The following is a 13,244-nucleotide window of genomic DNA, read 5'->3' as shown; positions in this document are numbered from 1 at the left end:
ATTGATGCCTAATTTATTCTGCCGGGAATAATACAATTAACACAAGTTTTCATTAATTATATATGGCAGAAGCGGCGCCATTTTGCGTAAAATTAATTAGCAACCGAGCGAAATTGTATTTTAGAGAGTCAAGATGGCGACCAGTCGGGTTGTTTATACGGATGGGTTTCGCGGAGGTGATTAAAGTCACCACACTTGTATCGGAGGAAATGATCTGTTTTTGCTCGTGGTTGGGATCGTGACGGTCTGCGATGCTTTTGAATAGTGCGATTATGCAAATAGGGCACGTGGTTTTAGTAATTGTGGTTAAATGGGGAGGCGGAAGCACCGAAAGAAGCAGTAGTGCTCTCTTCGCCCACATAATTGAGTAAAAAGTTGAAAACTCGTAGACACATCCGGTGTGCGTCTAAATCCAAATAAACGCGGGAATGGGGAATTATTTTTGTAAGTTTCACAGGGGTGGGAAGATAACGAAGAGAAACGTTTTCAGACAAGTCCGGCGCGATTCTTTTATCCATTTTTTTCACTCAATGACCTAATCCCCCCATAAACAATTTATTCGGACGATTGTACAGTCAACGTCGTTATTAATGCACAAGTTTACATCCTCTGCAAGAAATTACGCGGCACGACCCATAATAAAGCTGAGCCGCTTTAGAGGTATTAAAGTTCAGAATTTTTTCGGTTCAAACTTGACGTACACACCAGAAGACGTGATTTAACGCTCTCTATCGATCTCCGAAGAACACTCGATGCTTACGCTAACAACGCACCACAGAAATCTTCGATTTTAAAGTACCCTATTTTGACGGAAAATCGAGGTGATGAAGCGTCTCGTCCCTTAAAAAATCCACAAAAAATCGAACAGGAATTAGATCTGACGTCAACCCTTTCGAGGTCGCTGTATTTTTTGCTAATTTACTTTTCCCGGTCGCTACTATTAAAATTGCATTTGCCAGAGGTGAAAGTTGAAGCGAGAATTTTTAAAGCGTTCTTGCTCTTGCAATCCCTTTCTTCAGATATTTGATTTTTTTATTAATTTAATATTTTTAGCGGAGGGTGAAAGATAGACTTCCCGTTCAGAATTAATTATTACGAGTAGCTGGTTCCATTCTTAACATTGTTCTACGAGAAAATGATATTGTGTGAATTGTATAGTCGACGATATTTCGTCCGGAATTATTAACGTAATGCAAAATCCGGTACGATCTAGGGGTAATGTAATTTCAAAGTACTTAAATTATCGTACTGTGATTAAATAAAAAGGACATTATTTATACATCAGCACCTAAAAATCAATTTGAACGGGAGTTTCGTTACATTAGCGGTATCGTGAGAAATTAAACGGATAAGATAAGGAGACTGAGCCTCAGAGCTTTGATTAAACTTATAATTATTCTGAAGGTATAACATTTAAAAAAAATATGAAATTTAAAATTTTAAATCCAGAAACAATAGTCTTTTATTTGTGAATAATGACAAAAGAAAAGTGTAAATTAATGTGAATGAATAACAGAAGAAAATTAAGTTATGGTAAATGCACCGTGATAATAATAAGATTGATAACACTGTTGAAATCTATAAGATTAAGTCAAGACCCTTTTGACCCAACAGTTACGATGAAGAGAGCTTTTGTGGAAACTCCAACAAATAAGCTTATGTATGGTAAATCCAGTTACTACATATTTACTTAGTTCCCATTTCAAAGATATACAGGGTGCTATTGAAAGTTGTACAGATATTTTAACCACGAGCTACTGGCTTCATGTAGAACTCGGAAAAAGTATTTAAAAAATTCTATGTCGAAAAATAAAATGACATTTATTTTTTGAGCTACAATTTTTTTAAATTGCTTTTAGTTTTCTACGTTGTCTTACAACATCGTAGCTAAAATTTCAGCACATTTTAAAAATACACCCTGTATATCATGTTTTATAACATGTACGCCAATGCGAAGTAACCTCTAGGAAATATGCTTTAAAACAAGGAAACCGCATTGGTGTACGTTTTATAAAATATGGTATACAGGGTGTATTTTTAAAATGTGCAGAAATTTTACCTACGAGGTTGTTTGACAAGTAGAAGACTTAAAGCAATTTAAAAAAATTGTAGCTCAAAAAATAAATGTCATTTTATTAGATAGAATTTTTTAGATATTTTTTCCGAGTTCTACATGAACCCAGTAATATCTGTACAACTTTCAATAACACCCTGTAAATATTTTGTGTTCTCGAGTGTAAAATGAATTTTACGTAAACCTCAAAATTAAGGGTGACAGTTGAAAATTTTGTTTTCCATAGCCTCCCCTCATCTCTTTTTTGTCGACCACATTGTACATTGTAAAAGTAAACGCATGTACACATGACACAACAATTCTTTTATCAAAATATCATAAATTCGAATTAGAGTGAACACTGTTGTATTCTTGTGAAGATAACTAAATCCTGGAACCAATTTCAGACTTCCTGTTAAGCAGAAATAATTTCCGCCGTTAGATTGTTGTAAGTGGGCTTTGTTAAAAGTTTATAAATTTCAATCTTCCCGCACGATGACACAAGACAAAAATTGGTGTTTTGGATTTATAGTACCAACTCAAATGAATAAATGTACGAAAACCATGCCGAATAAATTAATATTGCAGTATTGTCAGAAACAAAAATTAATTTGGAGCAATCGATGAATAAGTGGATGCAAAATTATTCAGTGAATTGTAAGAACGCTTTTAATTTCGAGCATGAAAGTGGTGGCAGCACAAATACTGCAGATTTTCCCTGGATTCGCGACCATTATATCCTAACTTATTCACGCCAGATTTGGCGAAAATCAATCTGATATCAGCGAAGTCGGAATGTTTCCTAGATCACGTCTCGGACTGATGAACGGCGGTGAAAAAATCTCAAGACTGGGAATTATTCCCTGGCAGACGTTTAAAATTATTCACCTTGCAACTGACAATTGAAACATTTTATTCCAAATATTTTCAAAGGAATTCGTGAAACCCGTTGTAAAAAAACTTGGAATCCTTACTGATGTTTTTATAAAGGAAGACCCTTCCAAACGACTCTTTCACAATTATAGCGTTTTATTGTATTTTTTATTTTTGTAGCTATGCAACCAATTTTACCGTCTCGAAGTAGAAATGTGTACAAGAACTCGCCTTGTCGAGATGTTACGTAATTGTTTCCAATTTACGATACAAAGTATGTACTCTGATGTATAGTTTCTCTCTTTTTTTTTGGAAAAATTTTTCACCGCGCGTCTTCCGTAAAAAACGTCCGAGGTCGACTTGATTTGCGGAAATGAATTAGGCGAACCGTTATCATGAAAAGTTTTGACAGGATGACAAAACCGGCGCAAGTTGCGATGAAAAAAAAAATCATCAAACTTGGCAAGTGTGACGCACGATTGGAAGTTCGGATTTTTGCAGGAGATCAATTTTGGTGTGATGGCCGTAAATCGCTCGAATTTCGCGTTAACTTGTGACCTGCCATTTCGTAATCGTGACAATTTTCAGAAAACTCAAAAGAGCAAGGCGAGGAGATATTTTCTTTCGCTTAGAGATCCGTATTTGAACTGAACCGGTGTTGTAAATAAGTAACCTGATTTCACTCGTTCTTCGTTGTGAAATATAAAATAACGAGTTTACAAAGAGAGACCCTCGATGGAGATGTAATATTGGTTGCATACGTAAATATGGCGAATCGTTTGATGGCTTTGTAGTTGAAACATAATCTGCACTGCAATCTATCTCTTCACGGTATTAAAAAAAAATGTAGGTTTCGCTTGGCAGTGAACAAACATGAATTTTATTTCGAAATACAGGGTGTAACAAAAATAAGTGCATTTATTTTAACTGGTAATAGAACTCGTCAATTACAACAACTTTTCTAAATAAAATTTCTTTGAATTTGCAAAATTGAATTGCCATTTGTCCACTTTTTATTTTGACGTGACGTTCACGTTGAATGCAATTTTATAAATTAACATTTTCGTAAACAGGAATCGCAAAAACGGAATGCTTTTATTCTCTTCGTATTGCATTTGATGAATAAAAAGGTCTCACTTTCGTTTGTTTTTTGTTACCACCTCGTTTTATTTCTTTATTAAATGTAGTTTAAAATCGTTTGATAGGCTGGAAAGCACAGTTTTAGTAAATTTAGATTAATTTTTAAAACCCTTCAGAATTTGTTTTCGAAAAAAAATTATTTAGAAAAGTTGTTGTAATTGATGAGTACTATTACCAGTTAAAATTAATGCACTTATTTTTGTTACACCCTGTATATTCGACAAAGAAACAAATTCGATAGCTGCAACGAGTACAAATGGTATTTTTGAATTACAGACGTGTTATTAAATACTATTAAAGGTTTGCGAACTCCATGCACAGTGTTTTTTAACAGCACGAGGTGCGCGCTTACACTGCACCTAAAAATTGTTTTGTTTTTTATTAATCACGTGCTACGTCAACAGAACATGTCAAAGAAATTGATTTGGGTTTTAAGCGATGAACATTTTAGTCTTTGAACAATACTTGCACAACATCACGGAATAAGTTGAATAATAAGCGAGGTTCTCTATAGTCTTACCTTATTAGGTAATAGTGAGTCCCGTAGTACTAAACTTCAACGTGAAATTAAATTGTCTCGTTATAATTGGTAATAGAAGCGTCTCCTCAAGTATTCTGGAGGTTTATAAAACGTATAAACCATTAGATGCGGTAATGTAATATGAAGACTAAACGGGCGGCTTACAGTCTCTTGGTTGGTGCGAGTTAATTTGACAGCTCATGTTAGTGCATTGTAAATTTTACGAACCCATATCCAAGTCGTCCTTATTAAAAATACCTTACCGTCTCGTACGTTTCGACCGTGAAAAGATACGAAATACTTCGGCAAGATTTTCCCCGCAAAAGGGTTATTAAATTTGAATTAAAACTTACGCAGTTAAATTCGCATACGTAAAAGGTAACGTGCACATCAATGCGAACGTCAAAGAAGGTTTTATTAAATTTTTGTTACCGATACAAAGACGATGAAAGGCGTAGTCAGCGATTGAAAGCGCTGAACCTATTTCCTGTCCCCGCTCGCCAAAAATCAAATTAATAGATATCGGTAATTTTAAATTGATTGATATTGATTTTCCCATCGTACTCCTAGATATTGGAGCTATACAGGGTGTTATTGAAAGTTGTACAAATATTTTAACCACGAGTTACTGGCTTCATGTAGAACTCGGAAAAAATATTTAAAAAATTCTATGTCGAAAAATAAAATGACATTTATTTTTTGAGCTACAATTTTTTTAAATTGCTTTTAGTTTTCTACGTTGTCCTACAACCTCGTAGGTAAAATTTCGGCACATTTTAAAAATACACCCTGTACATCATGTTTTATAAAATGTACGCCAATGCGAACTAACGTATAGGAAATATGCCTTAAAACAAGGAAACCGCATTGGTGTACGTTTTATAAAATATGATATACAGGGTGTATTTTTAAAATGTGCCGAAATTTTACCTACGAGGTTGTTTGACAACGTAGAAAAAATTGTAGCTCAAAAAATAAATATCATTTTATTTTTTGACATAGAATTTAAAATATCTGTACAACTTTCAATAACAGCCTGTATTCTTTAATACTAATCACATCAAAATGTCTTGAAACAAGAAGCGCTGATAAATAGATTTAGATCCTAACATAACATATTTTTTGGGCAAGCAAGTTCTAAACCATTCAAAAATTTCCATGTAACTATTTATGACACAAGAACAACAAGATAGTATGAAGTATTAAACAATTGCGTTTATCTTCTTGTCTGGAAGTCAAGATCTTCTTTTTATAAAATGACGGCCGACGGCTATCATCGTTTCAAAGCTGAAATCGTCCAAAACTGGTCCGAAATTCATTGCCTTAACGCAATTACGTGGCCATCAATAAGTATGCGTGTTTCACGTGACCGTACATGCATTAACAACGTTTCAACGACAGACTGAATTCAAAATGGACGTTGTAAATACAATTACTGAGACTATTGCGTTGTCGTGGTCTTTTTGTAATGAGAGGAATATCGTAGACGTGCAAGAGAAGTAAATAAGAAGATTGAAAATATTGTATGATTTTATAACACCAAGACGAGACAGAATCGTGTGAGATAAATTATTACATATGTCTGGCTCTATGCGAATTGAATATTTAATGTGATCTTATTTTGTATCAAAAATGTAAAGATATTGAAAGACGCTGTTTTATTTACATCCAATAACAAGAAAGTTTGCCTAAGGTTGTACGTTTTATTGCAACTATGCGACATAACGAAACGAAATTTTGTGGGTCTCGGAAATGAACGTGCTACAGAGGGTAGAAACATTTTATTACTAACTTCTAGTTCAGATTAATGTTGTCTTAGGTCGTAGGTTTCGTTAATTATCACGAATAATTATGTTTGTTGACGAATTTGAATGACAATTCTTGCCAGCCACAAATTTTTAAAATTAGTAGAATGGTATTTTAAAACTTGAAGTTAAAAGTAGAGTTGATTAAATACGACACTCTCACCAATCTAATTATTTGAAATTAGTACGAATTAATTTTTGTTTTAATTATTAACCGTGACCATAATGAATATAATGAATGTCAGGCTGTGAAACTTGCAGGATAAAAAAAAGAATCGACTGATGTGTGAAGGTGATCACTTGATTAGAAAACAGTTTTCTGAATAGGTCTGGTTAAATTTTTAATTGGTTGGTATTTGCACGTAAATGATTCACTGTGTATATTTATTTGGAAGTTAACGAGCGAAAAATGTAGGCAATCAATTTTTGAAGCATCATTAACGTTTAAGCGTTTTTTCAACCGTAATTCGTCGTAATGCCTCCGTTAAAAATTGAAGAATCGATTTTCTGTTGGATCGGTTTACACGTTTGTTAAGGAACTGGCGATTTTAATCAAAAAGAAAAATTAATTCTTAATTTGAAGTCGACTAAAAAGGAGAAAATACAAAAAACTGTCCGATTAGTGTTAAGCGAAGTGTTTAAAAAAACCATCTTGAATGTAAAAATAAAGGGGAAGACCTCCGTGAAACATTTCAAAGACTTCAAATACTAACGAGTTGACAAGGAAAACAATGTCAAGAATAAAAAGTAATTGGCATCAAATTAGGTCTCCGCCAAATTAACTAGCAATTGAGTGCCGAGGGTGCTGATTTAAAATTTAAATCGCATTTTAAAATAAAGGGGGTAAGTTTTACTTAAGCGAATTAATGTCGACTTCACCTCCACGTCGCACGTACTCAATTAAATATACATTTTTGGCCTCCTCAACTCTAATTGACATGTTTACACATTTTGAACAGTTACGGTGTCTTTCAGGGACCTCCAAAAAACTGTTAGCTAATAAATAAAGTCCATTTATACTAATACAAGATACCGCTACCATTGATCCGTTTAGTTTTCAAAAATGAATATAATTTCATTGTTGTTGTGTGAAATCTGATGGCGCCATCTTGTGGTGTAAATCGTAGTATGTCAGTTTATCGGTATAATAGAATAACTTTCTGTCATTTCGTTTATCAAATGTGTCTGTTGACAGGTTTTGCAAAATTTCTACTTTGAGAAAAAATATTAATACATTACTAATGCAGTAGGCATTTTACAATGTAAGTAGCTTAGCTATTTATTTTTTCGTATTGATTTGCCATAGAATGCGAGACGGGGCGAATGCGGGATAAGTTTTGCGTACGTAACAATTCGTCGTCAAATTTCCCGTCTTGTCAATATTTAAACGAAATATTTTAAAATAAGCTGCTCAAGCAAAGAAATTTCCGGACAGTAGGTAGGTATCAAAAAGTCAACCTACACAACGACTGAAATATACAGGGTGTTGTGGAAGTCTACGTAATAAATTTAACCACCAATAGGACTCGTTAAAATAAACATGTTTTTATTTATAATTTATTCCGCTAATTCTTCAAAACAGAGTTAAAATTAAATATGATTTTAATCTTAAAATTCACACCCGCTCATGTGTTTACACATCCATTGATAACGAAGCATGAAAAAAAATTACTTGATTAAAATAGATACTCGAATGAAAAACAGTAAAAACTGTTAATATTGGAATAGCGGTCGTTCTTTCTTCAAAAAAAACTGTAAAGTTTTTATCAAAGGTAAAATAACAACACCAAATTTTTTTATCGAATGAATTTTTCAATTTTATGAAAACTTTTTGCTTTGATATTTGAGTATTTTTATTCAAAGATTAAACCCTCGAGCTAAAGCTCTCGGCCCTAACCAGAATAAAAATGCCCAAATTCAACTCGTAAAATTATCTAAAGCAAAAATGTTTAAGTGAAAATTGGGAAATTTATCAGATATAAAAAATTAGGTCGTGTTATTTTTAGCAAGATTAATTCCAGAATGCAAACTTTAACGTTAGGTAATTATTTATTTATGATACAGTTATTAAAAACACAATTATTAAAAACAATTTGAGAATCTGACAGGAGCAGCATGGAATTTTAATCACTTTTGACAGATGACAGAGTAGCAGGACGTTTTAATCGCGATAAACATTTTTGATTGGATGAAAGCGAGCGCTCTGATTGGCTGAACACGCACGTTTGATGTCCGTGGGAATTAATCGCACAAAAACATTTTCACTCACTCTTTCGTTTCAATTGATGATTATCCCATTGGCGGAGTGTCAAATGGGGGTTGGAAAAATGTTAAAAAGATCAATATGTAAAAAAAATATTTTAAAGAGTTCCATTGGCGATTTATTACGTGGACTTCCATAACATCCGGTATTTATAAGTCTCTGGAAAAATTCACGACTTTCGATGACTCCTAATTATCAATTGACGACGAACTGAGGTGTTATGGACAATGGGTTTTACGATTCTTTAAAATCTATGAACATCGTGTTTATACTTTTTATTCACATCTTGTTGTGACGTTTTGCTGGTAATATTCCGATTTCTTTTGTCCTGTGTTCCATTATTAAAACACGATTGTTTAGCATCTTTTTATTTTAGTTATTTAACATAAGTAGCAATATACAGGGTGTTATTGAAAGTTGTATTGATATTTTAATCACGAGCTACTGGCTTCATGTAGAACTCGGAAAAAATATCTAAAAAATTCTGTCAAAAAATAAAATGACATTTATTTTTTGAACTACGTTTTTTTTAATTGCTTTTAGTCTTCTACGTCATCCTACAACCTTGTAGGTAAAATTTCGACACATTTTAAAATTACACCCTGTATATCATATTTTATAAAACGTACACCAATGCGGTTTACTTGTTTTAGAGCATACATATTTCCTATAGGTTACTTTGCATTGGCGTACATTTTATAAAACATTATATACAGGGTGTATTTTTAAAATGTGCCGAAATTTTACCTACGAAGTTGTACGACAACGTAGAAAACTAAAAGCAATTTAAAAAAATTGTAGCTCAAAAAATAAATGTCATTTTATTTTTTGACATAGAATTTTTTAAATTTTTTCCGGAGTTCTACATTAAGCCAGTAGCTCCTGGTTAAAATATCTGTACAACTTTCAATAACACCCTGTATATATACACACATAAATAATTTTTAGAACAATTGTTAGGGTGTAAAAAGCCGGTAAGAACATTTATCATCATTTTCAACGATCTTCGTTTTAATTAAATAGCACCACCGAAGCAGGGTTCGTTTAAATTTGGTAGCGCACACCTGGAGCGAAACAAAATAAACCCAAGTTATTTATATTAATGTATTACGGGAACTATAGTTTTAATTGTTCCGTTAAAAAGTGTGTTTGTTAAAGGTTACTGTTAAATGAATTTCGAACCGTTTAGTCGCACGTAGTAATGCGGTTGTAAAGTTGCAGCAGGAAATATAATGATGCAAATAATCTCGTCGAAAAAAAGTACTAAAAGTCGAGTGTAATTATTTATGATTATAATCCTTGGTATCGGTACCTGTATAATTTTCATGCAATTTTTCGATAATTTCCTATAGCCTTTATCTGATATTCATAGTCGTTCAGTTGCATCAGCTTCTAGTTAAAAGGTAAAAAGAAATAAATACACCGTCTGCATCGTGCCTCGCCTTGAAAACGAATTCGATGAACTGGGACCAAAGATGATGCAACTTTACCATATAAAACAATTACTCTCTCTAACTCGCATTTTGGACAAAAAACCACCCTTGCTGTATTGGCGAAATATAATAATAAAAGAAAAATGTCGCAAATCTGTGTGATTTTTCGCAGAATATGTTTACAAAGGTCGACAAAACAGATAATGAAGTACTTTCATCCCACAATGTAATTTTTGTATTTTTAGAATGAACTTTCGTTCAGCTGTGGGTAGTGTTTATTGGCAAGTATTTTGAAAAAGGTTGCACTTTAGACCAAGTGCACGTGTAAATGCATTTTTCAGACTGCAGCTTCGACGATAACGAAGAGAGATCTTGCCGAAACTCCAACAAACGAGGTTGCGCATGGTGCTCGTAAATCCACTCACCTTTTTCTTCATTCCCATCTCGAAAGTAGGATTGTCATGAATATATTGTGCCGGGTGAAAAGAATTTTTTTCAATAAAATTGACGGAAACGTCGCAATTAACAACTGGACACGTTTCGAGAAATTTTGTTTTCCATGGCCTCCTCATCTTTTTTCCACCACAATCATTATACTGTTCCCAACCCCCTTAATGTTTATTTAGGTGAGAGTAAATTATGTCTGGGGGAAGTTTTAATCTTCACACGGATCTAAGATTTGATGGAGGTTGACAACTGGAAAACACCGCGATCAATAACGATGTTGTTACATCCTGGGCGAATTTTTTCGAAATTTCAATTTCACAAACGTGTTTACTTGGACTCTTATTGCGGAACGATTGATGTTGTTGGAGAAAACGTCAAACGTCAACGTCGTAGTTCAATAGTTTTCGTCTAATTTATTTGTAAAGATGCGCTGCGAAATTCCTTATCGTTTTGCCTAAACATAAACAAATTGTCGATAATGAATGAATCGTTTTTGAATTCTATGACCTCTCGTCGTACCGAGAGACCCCAAAACGTGCAGCTAAATTAAGGACGCGTAATTATGAGAAATCTACGCATTTTGATTTTGGCGTTGCGTCAGCAGAGATGGGGCCAAAATTTATGCAACAGTTCACACCGTTTTCACCGGATTCATTAATAACCGGTGTCATTGTCAATAAGTCACAGCAAGCACGTGGATTTGTGTACAAATTGTCAAGTCAATAAGTCGCTGAATTACATCAGATAGTACGAAAAAGGACCCCGAGGCTGTGAAATGCAATGCACCACTTATACTGTCCATTCAGCTTATGTTTCTGCACTTGATGTGCGCCAAGCGAGTCAATATGTTATCGGTTTGATAGTAATAGGGAGCATACAGACCATCAAGAATCGGAGTATTCCACATCAACACTCAAATTCCTGACAACTCTCGTGGTGTGCACATCAAGAATTACTTGTGCTAATATCAAAGATGGATTTAACACTTAAAATCATCGTCGTGTTCCTCCTCAACTTCTACGCCGTTACCGCCCTTCTGGAAGGTTAGTCTTGAATTTCTTTTACATTCTTAAGATGTTTTCACGTCGTCGACTTTCAAACTCTACTTCCATCGAAGTCTGTCGTCTACCAAATTTTTGCAATATTTTAGGATACACCGCATTCTGGTCTTATGTATTGCAAATTAAATCTTGGTTACTAAGGGGTGATAAACTCGAATCGATTATGTATTTATTTTTTATGGAAAATATTACTTTTTTTTATTTCTCGCTTGTTGTAAACTTTATCTTATTTTTGTTTTACAATTATGAGATATCGAACAGTTTAACAAATTAATTACTTGTTCATATAAATATTTATTTTTGATATGGAGAAAATGTAAGTTCTGGCACCAGCGTACGTGGTATGTCACCATCGAAGTTTTCATTCGAAAATTGATGAATTCGAACGATAACGCAACTCTATAATTTGAATACGTGCATGTGAGATAATAATGAACAAGTTTGTTTGATTAATTCCCGTTCGGAACTTTTTTGAAGCGTAAACTTGTATCAATTCTGTGCGACTCCCGTTTTATTTCAATGCCTAACGTGTAATTTCACCGATGCTCTCTATATAACGAGATTTCCAATTTTTTTGTTGTTTCTAAACACGGCCGCCAACTTCTAGCGCACTTTATTTTCCGTTACGTTGAAAATGTGTGACCGGGAAATTTTTTTCAGGCGATTTCCATTCAATTTGTCCTCGTTCAATATTTGGAAACATGCATTTACATAATTCCAATTAAAAAATGAACGGTACGACGATGCACCCGAGATTCGTTCGTTCGGGGTGTTCTTCCAGATTAATAAAATATAAGACGGTGTAATTCGATCGGGTGGGTAGCGTTCGTCCTTTATTTTGCCGTATATATAAAATTTAGAGTGTGTAGATAGTTGTGAGTGCGAAAATGAGTCGATAAAAGGATTCACAGGGAGTCATTGTTGGTGCTAAAGTGAAAAGGGATCGGGCCCAGGTCGGGGGTGCGGGGGAGCCAGGATAGGGCGTCGGAGGTGTCTAACAGACATCAAAGTTTCGTTTGTTGCTTTGTCCAGCAGATGCGGCGTCGTTTTGATAAAAGGCCCTTTTATTTCTTTGGAATTATTAATATAAAAGTTTTTCTGTTAACAGTTCTTTAAAAGCTTTCGGTATCATAATCAGAATCTGACGAGGCACTAGATTTGGTATCGTCTTACTTCCGGGTTTTGCGCGTTATTTGACGGAGGGTCAAAGATTTCGCATTATTTATTATACGCAATAATTGTGTGAAGGTTAAGCCGAAATGGGTCATTTGATGTTTGTGTCGAAAATATGCATAAGGCGGAAATATTTACGATTAATTTTTAGCCATCACAGTTAACTGACTGTTGTGAAACGTAAAAATAAACAATGTCGTTTCGCGTTTCCATTTCGAAAACGACCGTGAGTTTTGGATCGTTGTTTTTCTACGGAAACATTCATTTTTAGTGAATATTTTTCCCGTTAAATCAATGTTTAGTGCTCGTGTGTGTGTCATTTTTTGATTATATAATAATTTTCTGTTTTATTGATTTATGTAATGTATTCTCTGTGTGTGTATTGCGACCGTAAAGTGTTTCAATACTGCAAAATTGAATTTTAACCAAGCAAGAACTGTACAGAACCGGAGTCGTGAATCATCACTTATCATTTT

At 34.0% G+C, this 13,244-nt stretch overlaps 1 protein-coding gene across 3 annotated transcripts in view; it reads left to right on the top strand.

Annotated features, from left to right (window-relative positions):
* LOC138140496 (very low-density lipoprotein receptor-like) overlaps positions 1 to 13,244 on the top strand; it is a 61,536-nt gene that overhangs the window by 28,941 nt on the left and 19,351 nt on the right. The window contains exon 1 of one of the 3 annotated variants that reach the window (XM_069061614.1): positions 11,420 to 11,577. The exons of the other annotated variants lie outside the window; for them this stretch is intronic. Within the exon in view, the coding sequence (XP_068917715.1) occupies positions 11,508 to 11,577 (70 nt within the window). The 5' untranslated portion in view covers positions 11,420 to 11,507. Of the gene's footprint in view, positions 1 to 11,419; positions 11,578 to 13,244 lie in introns of those variants that run through there. 3 annotated transcript variants of the gene reach the window in all.

Source organism: Tenebrio molitor, chromosome X (genome assembly GCF_963966145.1).
Source record: "Tenebrio molitor chromosome X, icTenMoli1.1, whole genome shotgun sequence".
NCBI classification, from domain to species: Eukaryota; Metazoa; Arthropoda; class Insecta; order Coleoptera; family Tenebrionidae; genus Tenebrio; species Tenebrio molitor.
The sequence above is the reverse complement of the archived record's forward strand: the minus strand, read 5'-3'. Positions and strand labels throughout refer to the sequence as shown.